At 46.0% G+C, this 13,609-nt stretch overlaps 1 protein-coding gene across 5 annotated transcripts in view; it reads left to right on the top strand.

The window, feature by feature from the left end:
- Positions 1–305: 305 nt before the first annotated feature.
- The window catches only part of FMNL2 (formin like 2), a 274,074-nt gene continuing 260,770 nt past the window's right edge, over positions 306–13,609 (top strand). For all 5 annotated transcript variants that reach the window (XM_081142879.1, XM_081142875.1, XM_081142878.1 and 2 more), the window contains exon 1: positions 306–792. In XM_081142879.1, the coding sequence (XP_080999005.1) occupies positions 676–792 (117 nt within the window). In that variant the 5' untranslated portion in view covers positions 306–675. The remainder of the gene's footprint in view (positions 793–13,609) is intronic.

Here is a 13,609-nt window from a genome sequence, read left to right as displayed (position 1 = left end):
GGTTAATTCTGCTGCTGGAGTGAAGGGGTCCAAAGTGACATAAGCCGTCTCTAGGGGCGCAGACCGCCGGTGCCGCTCGCGGTCCTGACCCGCGGGGCCCCGGGAGCCGGCGTGGCTCCGGCGCGCGGACACTCGGGGCGGGAACTACGCGTCCCGGCAGCCCGCGGGGCGGGGGCGGGGCCGGCGGGGCGGGGGCGGGGGCGGGGGCGGCCGAGAGGGGGCATTGTGTCGGGAGCGCCGAGCTGCGTTTGTCTGCTCGCGGCGCTCGCGGAGCGAGCCCTGTGTTCCGCGGCCGTGGGCTGGAAGTGTCATCGGCGGCCGCGGCCCGGCTGGGAGACCGCGGCGGAGGAAGCACGCGCCCGGCATCCACATCGCTGGCAGGGAGCGGCGCGCCCGCGGAGCAACATGCACACGGGCGCCCGGCGCCCTGACGACCCCTCCCGAGGAAAAGAGGCCGGGGCGGCGCTGGGGCGGCGGGGAGCATGAAGGAGGCCGGGGGGCGGCTCGGCTCGGAGCGCTGCTAGGGAGCGGCGCGCGCTGCACGGGCGCAGGGAGGGCGGGGAGCCGGGCAGGTCGCGCAGCGGGCGGGAGCCGGTCGCCAGGAGCTGCTCTGATTTCCGACGGACGCGGACGCGAGGGGCCCGGAGCAGCCCCCGACCCCGGCGTGCGGCAAACATGGGCAACGCGGGGAGCATGGATTCGCAGCAGACCGATTTCAGGGCGCACAACGTGCCTTTGAAGCTGCCGATGCCCGAGCCAGGTGAACTGGAGGAACGATTTGCCGTCGTGCTGGTGAGTGCGCGGCCGCGGCGGTCGGGCGCGGGACTTCGTGCGGGGCGGAGCAGCTGACCCTCGCCCCCTCCCCTTCTCCCCGCGCCGGGAATGAGCCTCCTGTCCCAAGGGGGAAGCGCCCACTATCCTCATTGTGGCTTCCCCCGCCTCACCCCTCTGCGCCCCCCTTCAGCGCCGCGCTCAGCCCCCCTGCGGTCCCGGGATGCGGCCGGGGCTCGGTGCGGGCTGCCTGGCCAGCTCCGAGCCCATTGTCTGGCGGGAGGCACCTCGCCGCGTTCTGTGCCCGGGAGGTGCGGCGTGGGCGTGAAGGAAAGGTGGCGCGGTCCGGGGAGGAGGGGGTAGCGAGCCGCTAAGGCTTTTTGTTAATATAGTAACAAAAAGCCGCAAACCCTGCGTCTCTGCGGACCATGCCGCGGACGCCCAGCCCCGGGCTTCGGGGTCCGGCGCCGAGGGGTGCATGCGGCCGGCGCGCAGGGCGTTGCGCTCAGGCGAACTTGGAGGCGGAGGGGAGCGCCCCGAGGGGAAAGGAGGCAGCCGGGGGCAGCGCGGCGCCCGGGTCCCCAAGCGGGGAGGGGGCATCTGAAACCCAGGCGAGAGGCGAGCTTCGCCTCTGCGCGTTCCTTCTGGTCTTAAATCTTAAACCACAAAAATGTGCCGTTTTGCGGGACGTGTTGCGAGCTGTTCTGACTCCAGGGGCGACCCTTCCCCTCCCATACCCAGCCGAGTCCCCGGCTCCCTTCTGAAATCCGCTTCTCCTAGTTTACAGCCGCCCAGCTCCAAGACTGAAGATTCCCTACTTTCTCCCCTTTCTGCTGGGACTGAGTTTCTGGGCCCCTCCCTGCCAGCGCTTGTCAGTGCTGGGAGCTCAAGAGGGTGTGGTGGCCTCCCCCTCGCCCCAGCCGGCGTCTACTGCAGTTGGTCCCCAGAAATTGATTTTTAGTGTCCCAGCCTCTTTTAAGGGATGTGGGGAGGGAACCGGGCAAGATGGGACGCGTTGCTATTCCTACACTTACTTGTACATTTCCCTTTTCCTCGTTTAGTTACCTTTAAACTCTACAAGGCTGGGGAGCAAGAGGAACTTGTGCTCAAGGCAGCCAAATTTTGCGTTTTTGGCAAGTAACTCACAACCTTGGGAAAGGACCCGAGTCTGAACACTGACTGGGACAGTTAAACTGTCTTTCTTCAGGCCCGGTTTGATATGGGGAATAATGTTCTGCATGGCAGGTTAGCTTTGTGCTCTTTGGGAGAACAGAGGCCAGGAGCTTTTTCACACCACCGGGTAGCTGGTGTGGCAGTCTGCGGATAGATGAGGCTGCCTGTCTTGTTTTGAATCTTCTGTGATCTCCCACAGCTGCTCCCACCTTGTGCAAGATGGGACACTCTAAAATGAAACAGCATAGGCTTAGTTACTTTCCAAGGCAGCCTGGGCGCATACATGACTTGTCTTTAGAGAGACAAAACCTTTTTTATTCAAAATCCTCTTCCTGCCAGACACATGGTTCTTACCCCCAGCTCTGAGTTTTCTGTCTTTCCATCCATGCCCTGGTGCTGTGTGTGTGTGTGGATGGATGGGTGGACTTGAAGTGGAAGGGCCAGTGACACAGGAAAACCAGATAACAATAATGCAATTAAGTTCTGCTCAACTGGGATAGCATGTTTTGCATGAGCTCTCAGTTACCCTGCTGATTAATAACACATGGTATGAATTAATCTTTAGAAAAATAATGTTTGATTTGTGTTACTATTAAGCCTAGCAGTCACAAATTTAGTGTGTAGACATTTAGGATTCTATATCATAAGTTCCTTGGGGCAATGGTTGGTTGTTGTGGCTACTTTTACATTGCTCACACACAGTTACTGGATGTGGTTCCTTTTGTAATTGTTTACACTATTGTAAGCCTATCAAAACAAACAAAAAACAAAAACACTAGGCTGACCTTTTTTGAGTAGAGACAAAGCATTTGGGAAAGTCTCAGCTTGGGGGCCCTCTTGTTAGGGCTTAACTCTTTTAGATCTAGCTGCTCTTTGAAAACCTACAAGAGGAATTAAAAGGAATGTTTTTGGGTTGATAGTTCAGACTTATGGTGATTTCTCTTCTAGTCAGTTTTCTGAAGTTTTATATGTGATGCCTCTCAACTTTGCTTTTCTTAACAAATTGCTTAAGAAATCAGCTCAAACCATTTAATTCTGGAGATCAAGCTTGAAGGACAAATTTTAGATTCGCAAGTTTTTAATTCTGTGCCCTGAGACAGTGGGAATCATTTTGGCATTATTGATCCTAATTTTATTTTCCTATATGATGAAGATCATACATGTTTTGAGAGGAAAACCAGATAGTAATACTGTGCAGAAAATTATACAAGCGCGTCATTGTAAGTATGGCTTACATCAGTAATTAACGAGCCATTTCAGTCATGGAAAACAATTCCTCCCCCAAGCACTAGAATATTTAACACATTGGGGAAGAGTAAATAAAAAACAAAAGTGACAGAAATCCATCTATTTCTGGAAAACTTAAGAAAGAACAAACCTACTCAAAATGGCTGTTTCCCCCACTCCCCCTTCAGTCTATATAAGTTAAATTGTATAAATCTAAAGAAAAGTAGTGTGAATGGAAAGGTGAGAGGAGAGAGTAAAAGACTGCTGAATTAAGATCAATGCAGGGGTAAACTTTAAAAAATAATAGTATTTTTATAGGGAAAAATGGGATTTTTAAATAGATTTATGTTAGCTGAACTTTCTGTAATTAATGACTAGTCAAAAATGGATCCAAATCTTAGGCGCTCAATGCTCCTAAGGAGAGTCTCCTCCCTCCCTGAATCTTCAGCATTGCTTTAATAATAGTTATAAAACTTACACTTAGGGAAAAGATTGCTGACTCCTTACATACATTTACTATTTGCATCCTTGTACTTACCTTTTAGTTAGAGCTGTGACTTGCCTTTGTGTATGTGCACATATGTGCAATATTTCTGTTATTCTTTGATGGAACTATTTCATAAATTATACATTCAATCATCTACTTCAACTTTTGTTTCTTTAGGGTGTATATATTTTATGTATTTTACAGGAAACATTAGCCTGTATTTTGGGGGTCCCACACATTTATAATTAAATGTAGTTCTCCATTATTAAACACTGTCAGATTGAGAACACACACTCACATACACACTCTCACTCTCATGTCCTTTATTTTCAAAGGTGACACTGAGGGTGATTTTGGGTGTGGCGAACAACTGATGGCCTTTGTCCAAGAGTACCTCTTTCAACATTAGACACTCCTAATATTCACGAATTTTTGCCTTGCAGTCACTGTTTGTCCCCCAGTGCCTTTGTCAAAGAGCTGTCCTCAGGATTCTTTGAGTTTCAGAGGAAAGGATAATCTTAAACCCTCTATCCCAGCTGCTGTATCTCTTGACTATCAGATATCAGGCTGCTCTGCCAACAGATTACAAAAGACAGATTAGGAAGTGGTGGCTTAGGGCAGTATTCTCATAGTTGGATACCAGGAACTGCTTTGGTATGTGATTAATTTGAGTCAGTTTCCTTTCCGGGGGTTTTTTTTTGGCTTCCCCTGAGGTTGAATGTGATGTGGTCATTTTGCTTTGGGAAGAAGTGGGAACGTTTTCTGAGTAGTTACTATGGGTACACCCCCTATGCTTCCATGCTCTCATTTAATCTTCACAATTACTCCAGCTATCAGCAACATTATAGTTGAGGAAATAAAGATTACCTAAATTGCCTGAGGTCATAGAATAGCCAGTCTAGGATTTTAACCCAGATTTGGATTGCTGCACCCCCCCCCCCCCCAATTATATTATACTTCCTTAGGCCTAGAACTGGGAAGGAAAAAAAGGGGCTAGCTGGGACTAGCAGTAAAACTGTAAAAAAAAAAAAAAAAAAAAAGCCCACCTAAATCTGGTAAATGCAAGTTTCAAACTGTATAAAATTGGCAGGATGTTTCTCTTCATATATATGTCAGGCATGTGGGCATCTTCACTGTGCTGTTCTGTTTCAGGCATGGAGTTAAATGCTGATTTGGTCCGAATGTGTACTCCCCCTTTTTTCCTAACCAGGCAGGCTTGAACTGCCTTGGTGGGAAGTTTAGGGTTTCCACGTCAGAGGGAAGAGGCAGTCAGTCTGTCAGTGCAATGCGTACAGTCCAAATGTAATTACTTGTGACAGGGACAAGGAAGGTCACATTTTACCATTTAAGTTTATTTCCCTCTGCAAGGTGTTGCTCCCTTTCAACCACTTCCAAGGAGAGCTTTTGCCATGAGGTCTGCTGAGCAGATGGATGGGTAGCAGTGAAGTTAGACCATCATCAGATGCTTGCTGATTTGTTTTCTCACATCCTTTCTCCTGTCAGGAAAGAAGGGAGGTGCAGAGGAGGGTGGAGGGTTGTCACTTTGAGCCATTACAGTCTCATCCTAGGCAGTAACCCCCTGAGCTATTTTATTCTCAAAAGTAGAAATGTATGTTTAGGGCTCTGCTTATGATCATTATCTGGGTGCATTCCCCACCCCCCTTTCCTCAACAATACAGGTACATATATACATGTATTTAGGATAGAAATTGATTGAAGTCTGTACTCTGAATGTAAATGTTTGGCTCTAGGGAGAGAGTGGCAGCAACATAAATGGGTGAAACCTGGGGGAGAAAAGGTGTGCATGCCCTTAAATCCTTAAGTGATGAGAATTACTTTTACTTGTGGCCTCTCATTTGGCAAACAGCATTGGCCTGGGACACAGAAGTCCTAGTTTCTAGAATTATATGAGCTGCACCAGCTCGAGCAAGTTAATTCTTTCCTCTGGTCCTTTCTCTGTAAATAGGAACAAAATTTGACACAACTGTTAGGATAGTCATGAGATTTTAAAAAACCATAGCACTTGAAAGTGTTAAATTTCCAGAACATAAAATATTGTGATCCGTTAGCTGATTTCATATGTTGATAGACCTTTTGTGTAGAAAGTGTGTAGCTGTATTCTGTGTGATCTTGAGAGTGAATTTCCAGGGTCGGTGACTGAAAGTCTCATAAGCCTAAGGAAAAGTATTTTAACATTTAGAGTTGGCAAAAAATGAATAGCGAGCTCTCCATTAGAATTGCTCAGACAGAAGCTGTATGAAAAATGTTGATGATTGGAAGGCCTTTTCAAACCCAAGACATGGCTATGCATTGGCTTGAACTGTGTGTCCTAGAGATGAGTCTGCCACTTGCAGATTCTAGATGTAGAATGACAGCACCTGAGAGTGGGGAAGGGTCTTGTAGGTTCCTCCTGGGCTCAAAGAAGAAGCAGGTAAGTATAGGCTCATGCTTGTTCTGGAAACTTGTTCGACTTCGCAGAAACTGTGGCCTGAAGGGCTTGGTCTCAATGAAATGTGTTCCTCTCTTCACACTCAGGGCTTGGGGAATAAGGTCGAGGTGAAGTGGGCTCTGTAACCCTCATATTTAAACAAGGAATAGATGTTATAAACGTGGCCAGTAAAAGAAGCACTGATTCTAGATGATTGTCTCTCCTTTGCAAGAGGGTGCAGGTACCTGGAATCCTCTTAGGAACAGTTTATAAAAGAACAAAGTGGAATTGCTTAGGAAGGCGGGTGGGTTACATGTCGTGCAGCCACTTGGCAGATGCCCCCTTGTAGAGTGGCTCTTCTACTCTACAGTGGGGGACGTGTCCCTTTCCCCCATCACAAGGAGTATGTCCCCAGGCTTATGGGTCATGGTGTCTGTAGAGGGGTTTCATGCACCTTGTTAGCTCTTACCTACTTGAACACTGGCTGCAGAGATAACTCAGTTTTTATCTTTCCTTGAAGATGGTGTCTGTCCGTACTGCAGGGCTGATCTCCCCTTCCCAGTCACCCCATTCTCTTTTCCAAATCCCTATCTTTCAGTGTAACGCCAAGGACTATGCAGATTCTAATAGATGTGATATAATTTGGAAGCAGTGTCTGGGGAAGAGCTGGTAGGCTGGAGAGCTGCCTTATGGACTGTGATTCAACTAAGCCCACAGATGTGGGCCAAGAGGGCTGAGAATCCCTTACTTGGGAAATACCAAGTTCTTACTTGAAGGTATAATGGTACTTGCTGTAGACAGACAGCAGTGTACTTCCTTTTCACAGTCTTAAAAAACAAACATGACTGTTGGCATCAGAGCTCACAGGTAGGCACCGTATCACAAACTTTCCGTAGTTTCTAGGACATACCAAGGTTTTCCCTCATCACATCTTCAGTGTTCTTGTGTGGTGTGAAATTGACTTTAGTGACTCTTATTTCACACGTGACCTTAGTGCACCTTCCTCTTTGCTGAGGAAGCTTTGCTGCATTTGTAAGCCCTGTATCCACTGCCACAGAAGCTGAAAGATTTGGGGTGTTTAGACTCTGTTGTCTCCAGGGGTGATCTCCCTACTGACTTGCGTGTGGTAGAAGGTCCATGGCCTGCTTTACACTTAAAAAACTTGTTGGCTTTGGGAAAGGTGTCACATTCTTCACATTTTTGTCCTGTGACTGGTGCATGCAGGTAACACACCTTATCTATCTCAGGTCCTGCCCTGAGTTCAGGATTTGCTCAGGAAACTGACCTTTTCCTTGTCTTCCTGCCGTGCCCCTCCATGAAAGTCTGGCTGAACACTTTAAGGTGGGATGATGAAGGGATTGACAAGCTAAAGCAGTGGTTCTCAAACGTGACTGCAGATCGACACACCTGGGAGCCTCAAAAAACACGATGCCTGGGTCCCACTCCCAGAGTCTCTGATAACTTTGTCTGCAGTGTGGCGTGAGCATCAGGGATTTTATAAGCTCCTTAGAAGATTTGAACACGCAGCCTTGCTTGAGAGCCCCTGGGGTAGAGGAGTGGGTCTTCCCCCTTTCCCTGCTTCCCCGAACACCAAACAAAAGTTAAAACCACAGTGAAAAAAGCAGATGAGTGTAGTAGGAAAGGAATTGTTTAAGAGGTACCAGAAAATTTGGAGAAATTAGGCAAAGTTGACAAAGGTTAAACAAACAACAAAACTCCTAAAGAGGTTTGATTCAACCAAAACCACCAAGTGAGAAATACAGAAGAAATGGATCAAAGTCGGTTGAATGTTAGACTTATCAAACTATTTAAGAAAAGACTACCAAATCATAATGGAAATCTGGAGAGGAAGTTCTGTATGTTATAACTAAAGAGTGAACAGTGACTCCGAGGTGTACTCCTGGACTGGAGCACTCAATAAATCAATTCCATTTTTGCTTAGACCTCCATTCTCCAGTCTAATTGTTTGTTGGTTCAATGCAGGCCTTTTGCTTTGATCTCTGGTTTTACCACTTACAAAGACTTGATGAGCTTGGCTTCCTGGAGTGAAATTCAAATATACTTGTGAAATGTAAACAACATTCGTTTATTAAGAATTCCATAATCAAGGCAAATTGGCATGCTTATATAAGCAATTTGCTCGGAGAATAGAACGATAAATAGGATGCTAGGTCAAGAATGAGCTGATTTTCTCAGTGCAAGACTCTAGCTATTCCTTTAATAGCTATAACATAAGCAAGTACACATTCCTCTTGTTCATAATCTTTAGCATTTGTGGTTTGGAGTTTGAGGACAGCATATGTGGTTTTCTGAACTGAGGGTAGAAGCAATTATTGCTTCATTTTCATCTAGAAATATAAATAAATCTTTCAAGGAAATGTAGGTAGTTGGCTTATTACCAGACAGAACTTTCTAGTCATTGGGAATAGGGCAAGAGAAGGTATGGATTTAGATGGGAATATTGAAGAAGAATAGTGGAGTTTTATTTTGGTGGGGAAGGTAAAGATGACTTTTACAGTGGCAGAAAGGTTGAAAATAATCTCATTTGCCTTCAGTGAATAATGTTATTGTTCTTTGTATGGAGGAAGCGCTGGGGTAGCTAATAGAAGTTGGATGGAACATGGTTAGATTTGCACCGTGGCAGCGCTCAGTTTGTGCAGGGAGTTCGGTACTCTCAATGACTGTCTTGGGAAAGCTGGGAATTTTAATGCAAAGGCCATGAGTCAGATGAATAGCTTTATAGGTTAGTTTCAGTTCCGGCCCTTTCAGTCCCCAGCTATGTTCAGTCTTATGGTTTTTCCAAGGAAACTGCCTTTTTAGTGATAATGGGCTATTTGGTCTAATCAGGATTCTTTATCCCCAAGGACTTCGGCTTGGTGAACCTAGGAAACCAGTTCAGTCCAAATGACTTGGGACCAGGACACTAAAAATTTGGAATTGGTGATTCCCTAGGCTTAGTTACAAAATCATTATTTTATATTGGCAGCTAATCAGGCCATCCAGATGCAAACCCGGAGAGACCCTTTAGGACTGTGTGGCCTCCTGGGCTGTCGAACCAGTCAGCTTGCCAGTGTCCAGCCTCTCTGATACCCTTTCATAAGAAAAGTCTTGAGTCTTGGGTTCGGCTTTTTGGAAAGCATTTGTTCGGTTTAGAAATCTCAGTATCATTTGTGAATTTACCAGATCCCAACCTTCATTTAATGGAGTGATGCTTTAATATTACACATCTCTATGTTTGTTACTTTATCAGTAGTTATCAGAAATTCCAAGGTTGGCTTCCTATAATTTTTCTATTGATAATGGAAAAGTTTTAAAATCCTTTTTTTGTTGTTCTTTAGGATAATAAAGAATCATCCTTTAAATTAGTCTTTTTATTGAAGAATAATATACAAAGAGAAAGGAGCCCACATCATTAAATGTACAGCTGGGTGGATTTTCACTAACACGCTGTTGTAACCAGCGCCCCGACGAGGATTCAGAATCTATTTCCCTGTTTTTCTTCAAACACTGTTTGACTTGGCTCCTTGGCTCCCCAGCACAGTCGCTCACCTGAACTTACTTTGCCAGGGGCTAGACCTACGTGGAGAAAAGTAGACCACAGTATCGTGCCTTGCAGTCTGATTCCAAATGACTATAACCATGACATTTCCACCACTTTCTTTGAGAGATTTCCTCCGTCCAAGTAGGCCTGACCATTAAGAGGTATTGACATTGTAGCATCTTCCTGTTGCTTTTAGACCATCATTAATAACCCTAACGGTGTTGCTTTTGCATGTGTATAGTATCTCTGTTTTTCATAATACAGAGGAGAGGACATTTTGATTTATATCCTAGAGTGAAGCATGAATGGGGAGGAATTTCCACAATGAAAATGAACATTTGCAGTTTGAGCTTCAATACTTGGAATTATGTGCTTGCAGATACAACTTTTATTTATTTACTCTCAAGCCAAAATTCTGGCCTTTAGTTTTTGCTATCTACTTGATGCTGCTTTTGAAGTATGAAAAGGTGTAAGATTGTGATTTTCATCTTCTGGTTCAGTTTTCCCATCAAAGCCCTGTTACGTTATTCTAGACATCGATCACATTAGAGAGGCGCTTTGGCCATGTTTGTTAATGGTTTACCTTCCATACCCTCCTGTGTGACTTCTGTGTCCCTCCTAGCTTTCTCATTACCTGAACAGGCCTGCGCTTCCATATGTCGTTTCTCAAGTGATTCTTCTGTATACTGAAAACATATCCAGCCTTCAAGGCTCTTCTGAATTCTCACCTTTTCTAATTATCCTTGCTGTCAGACCCACATCAGCTTTGGGGAGGTGGGAAAAACAACTCTCCTCTCTTTGATCTGTTTATAGTATGACTAATATGAATTATTTCTCTTACTCATGCCGCCCTTGATTAAATATCACCTTGTGTGAGGTGTGACTGTAAAATAAGGGGATGCTTTTATGTGTAGCTTTGTAGTCGTTACACTCTTAGACATCTGTTTATGTCCACATTTTATTTGGTAGGTCACATTATGGGCTCCTGGAAGGCCAGGATTGTATCTTACAGTCTCTGGCACTTTTCTTTATCCAGCACGGTGCTCGGTCCAGGGAAGGGTCTTAGCAGAAAACGGCTGACTTGGTTAGAGAATGGTGCCCACTGACACAGGGCCAGGAACTGAGGAGCTCTCCGAGAACCTATTTAACTGACCACACTGGGCTGACTGTTAATTGCACATAATTGGCCTTTGTGTTGAAATGAAACTTTGTCAGAGATTCTTACACATCTTGGTATTCCCCACACCACTTGACCGTAGTAGGTGCCCAAGAATACTAAGTGTTCAGAGGTAATATGTTGGCCTCATGCGTCACCTGACCCCTTACAGGAAATTGATGAATTAGGAGTAGGGCAGTTGAAATGGCCAAAGAAAACTAGCAGTTTTTCCCTGTCACTAAGCCAGATTGGTGTGTCATGATGTACTGTCCTCGGTGAGTAGTAGCACAGGGCTTTCTTTCTTTTGTTTTTTCTGTTTGTTAGTACTCATTGGAGGATATTTTTCCCCCGTTGATTTTTAGAGCATGGAAGAGAGAGGGGGAGAGAGAGAGAGGGATAGAGAGAGACATCGATGTGAGAGACACACACCAGTTGGTTGCCTCCGGGTCTGGCCGGGGATCGAACCTGCAACCCAGGTGTGTGCCCTTGACTAGGAAATGAACCTACGACCCTTCAGTGTGGGGACCGACACTCTAACCCCTGAGCCTCGCTGGCCAGAGCTGCACAGGGCATTCTTAACATAAAATGTTCTTCATGGCACTTTAAAATTTGGATTGAGGTGGGCTTAAGTGAGCAACATTCCTTGTTTTGGCATTTTAGTGCTTTGCTCTTTGCAAAGTGCTTTCAAATGACCTTCTTTGAGTCTGAGGGGTCTTAATAAATGAGGCAAATAGGGCATGAGGGAATGTGGCTTGAAGGTATATTAGGAAGGTAGTGAAGTTTGTGATCCAGTCCTAGGTCTTTTGCGGTAAAACTCCAGGGGCAATTCACTGTAAAACAAGGTGATGTTTATGTGCTCACTGGTTCTGTCCTGTCCTTTTTAAGCATTATCCCCGATGCTCCTGGCAGCCCTTGGAGGGAGCTATTACCTCCCTCCTAATGAGACAGTGGGCTCAGCGTGATAAAGTGGCCACTACCTAATGATGGAGGCAGGATTTGAATCCAGGCCTGTCCGATGAGTGAACCCGCTGCTTTCTGCTGTACTACACTGGGTTTTCTGAGTCAGCTGTTAGATGTCATTAAATGTATCCCTTTGGCTCTCATTCTTCATATACTCTCTGGCCTCATTTCCCTAATTCACACACTAGCTCTACTTTGTATGAGTCCAGTATCAATATAGCTATAGATGTACTAAGTTCCAAAGGTTCAGAAGGAAGGTGCCATTTCTATCTTTTGAGTGTTCATAGAATGTTTCCTTGGTCTAGGATGTAGAGAGATGCCAGCTTGGTCACAACCACTGTTGGACCATCTTCTTTATTCCACATTGTGTAGTTTTGCTCATTTGTCACTGCTTTAAAAGGGCTTCTACTTTAATCGGACAGTCCAAAAATATTTACTGAGCATTTACTATGTGCTGGGCAGTGTTGTAGGCACTGGAGGACGTGGTGCTGCATGGGGCAGACCAACCGTCTGCCCTGAGGCATTTAATGGACTAGTGCTGGGAGAAGGCAGTGGGGGAGCCAGACATGAGTGGGGCGCACAGATATGTAGGCAGACCTGTTCTGACGCTGCGAAGACCTATGAGAATAAACCAGGGTAAGGTGAGGTGGTGCCCTCCTGGTTAAGATCCGAATGATGGGGAGCAGGCAGCCAGTGCATGGAGATCGGGTACCAGCGCGCAAGCAGAATGAGGGTCCATTTGTTTTCCCCCCTCCTGGCTCAGAATGGGGTTCCACTGAGCCCGGAGCAAATGAAGGGAACAGCACGTGCAATGTACCTCGCCCAGGTGGCTTCAGGCCTCACCTGTGGGGAAACCTCAAGGTGGAGGCGAGAAGTCCATTTCCTTTATTTTTTAATTCTCACCCGAGGATATTTCCTCTATTGCTTTTCAGAGAGCGTGGAAGGGAGGAAGAAAGAGAGAGAGAAACGTCGATGTGAGAGAAACACATTGACTGGTTGCCTCTGCACGTACCCCAACCAGGCCCGGATTTTGAGCCTGCCACCGAGATACATGCCCTTGGCTGGAATCGAACCCGGGACCCTTTGGTCTGCAGGCCGATGCTTTAACCACTGAGCCAAACAGACTAGGGCAGAAGTCCATTTCCTTTGACTTGACAGAGCCATTTCTTCTAAGTGGCTCTATGCAGTCACAGTTCTGCCACTTGCTAAATTCAAATGATTTCTAACAAATGATCATTGCTGTCTTGTCACTGTTGTGGACCCATGGGACATATAGTTTGAGAATGGACTATTTGATTAGCTCCCTTGTAAGTAAAGGTACTCTGAAGGCCGGTACTTGGAATGGTGCATTTTATGTGCTTGCCGCCGTAGGTTCACCTGGGTCAGGCAAGGTAGAACGAAATTTCTTTTTCACTGTAACTTGCTACTCACTTATTGCTCAGATTTTTTTCCTTTTCTTAAAAAATTTTATTTTAAGGGCATATAAGAGGTTTTTATTCTGAAGTTAAAAATTTAAGTAGTATATGCCCTGCTGGTGTGGCTCAGTGGTTGAGGGTCCACCCATGAACCGGGAGGTTATGGCTGGATTCCCAGTTAGGGCACATGCTCGGGTTTCCAGCTCAATCCCTAGTAGGGGGCGTGCAGGAGGCAGCCAATCAATGACTCTCTCATCATTGATGTTTCTGTCTATCCTTTCCTCTCCCTTCCTCTCTCTGAAATCAATAAAAGCATTAAAAAAAAAAAATTAAAGTAGTGTATAGTTAAAATTGTCCCCCAAATTCCTTAAGTTGCTCATAAAGGTACAGTAAGCACAGCTCTGGATCTATGACCCTAGAAAGTAATTCTTATACAGGTTAAAGTTTGAGA

The sequence above is a fragment of the Miniopterus schreibersii genome, assembly GCF_964146895.1.
Source record: "Miniopterus schreibersii genome assembly, chromosome: 7".
Classification (NCBI taxonomy): domain Eukaryota; kingdom Metazoa; phylum Chordata; class Mammalia; order Chiroptera; family Miniopteridae; genus Miniopterus; species Miniopterus schreibersii.
Note: the sequence above shows the minus strand (reverse complement) of the source record. Positions and strands in the feature narration are given on the sequence as shown.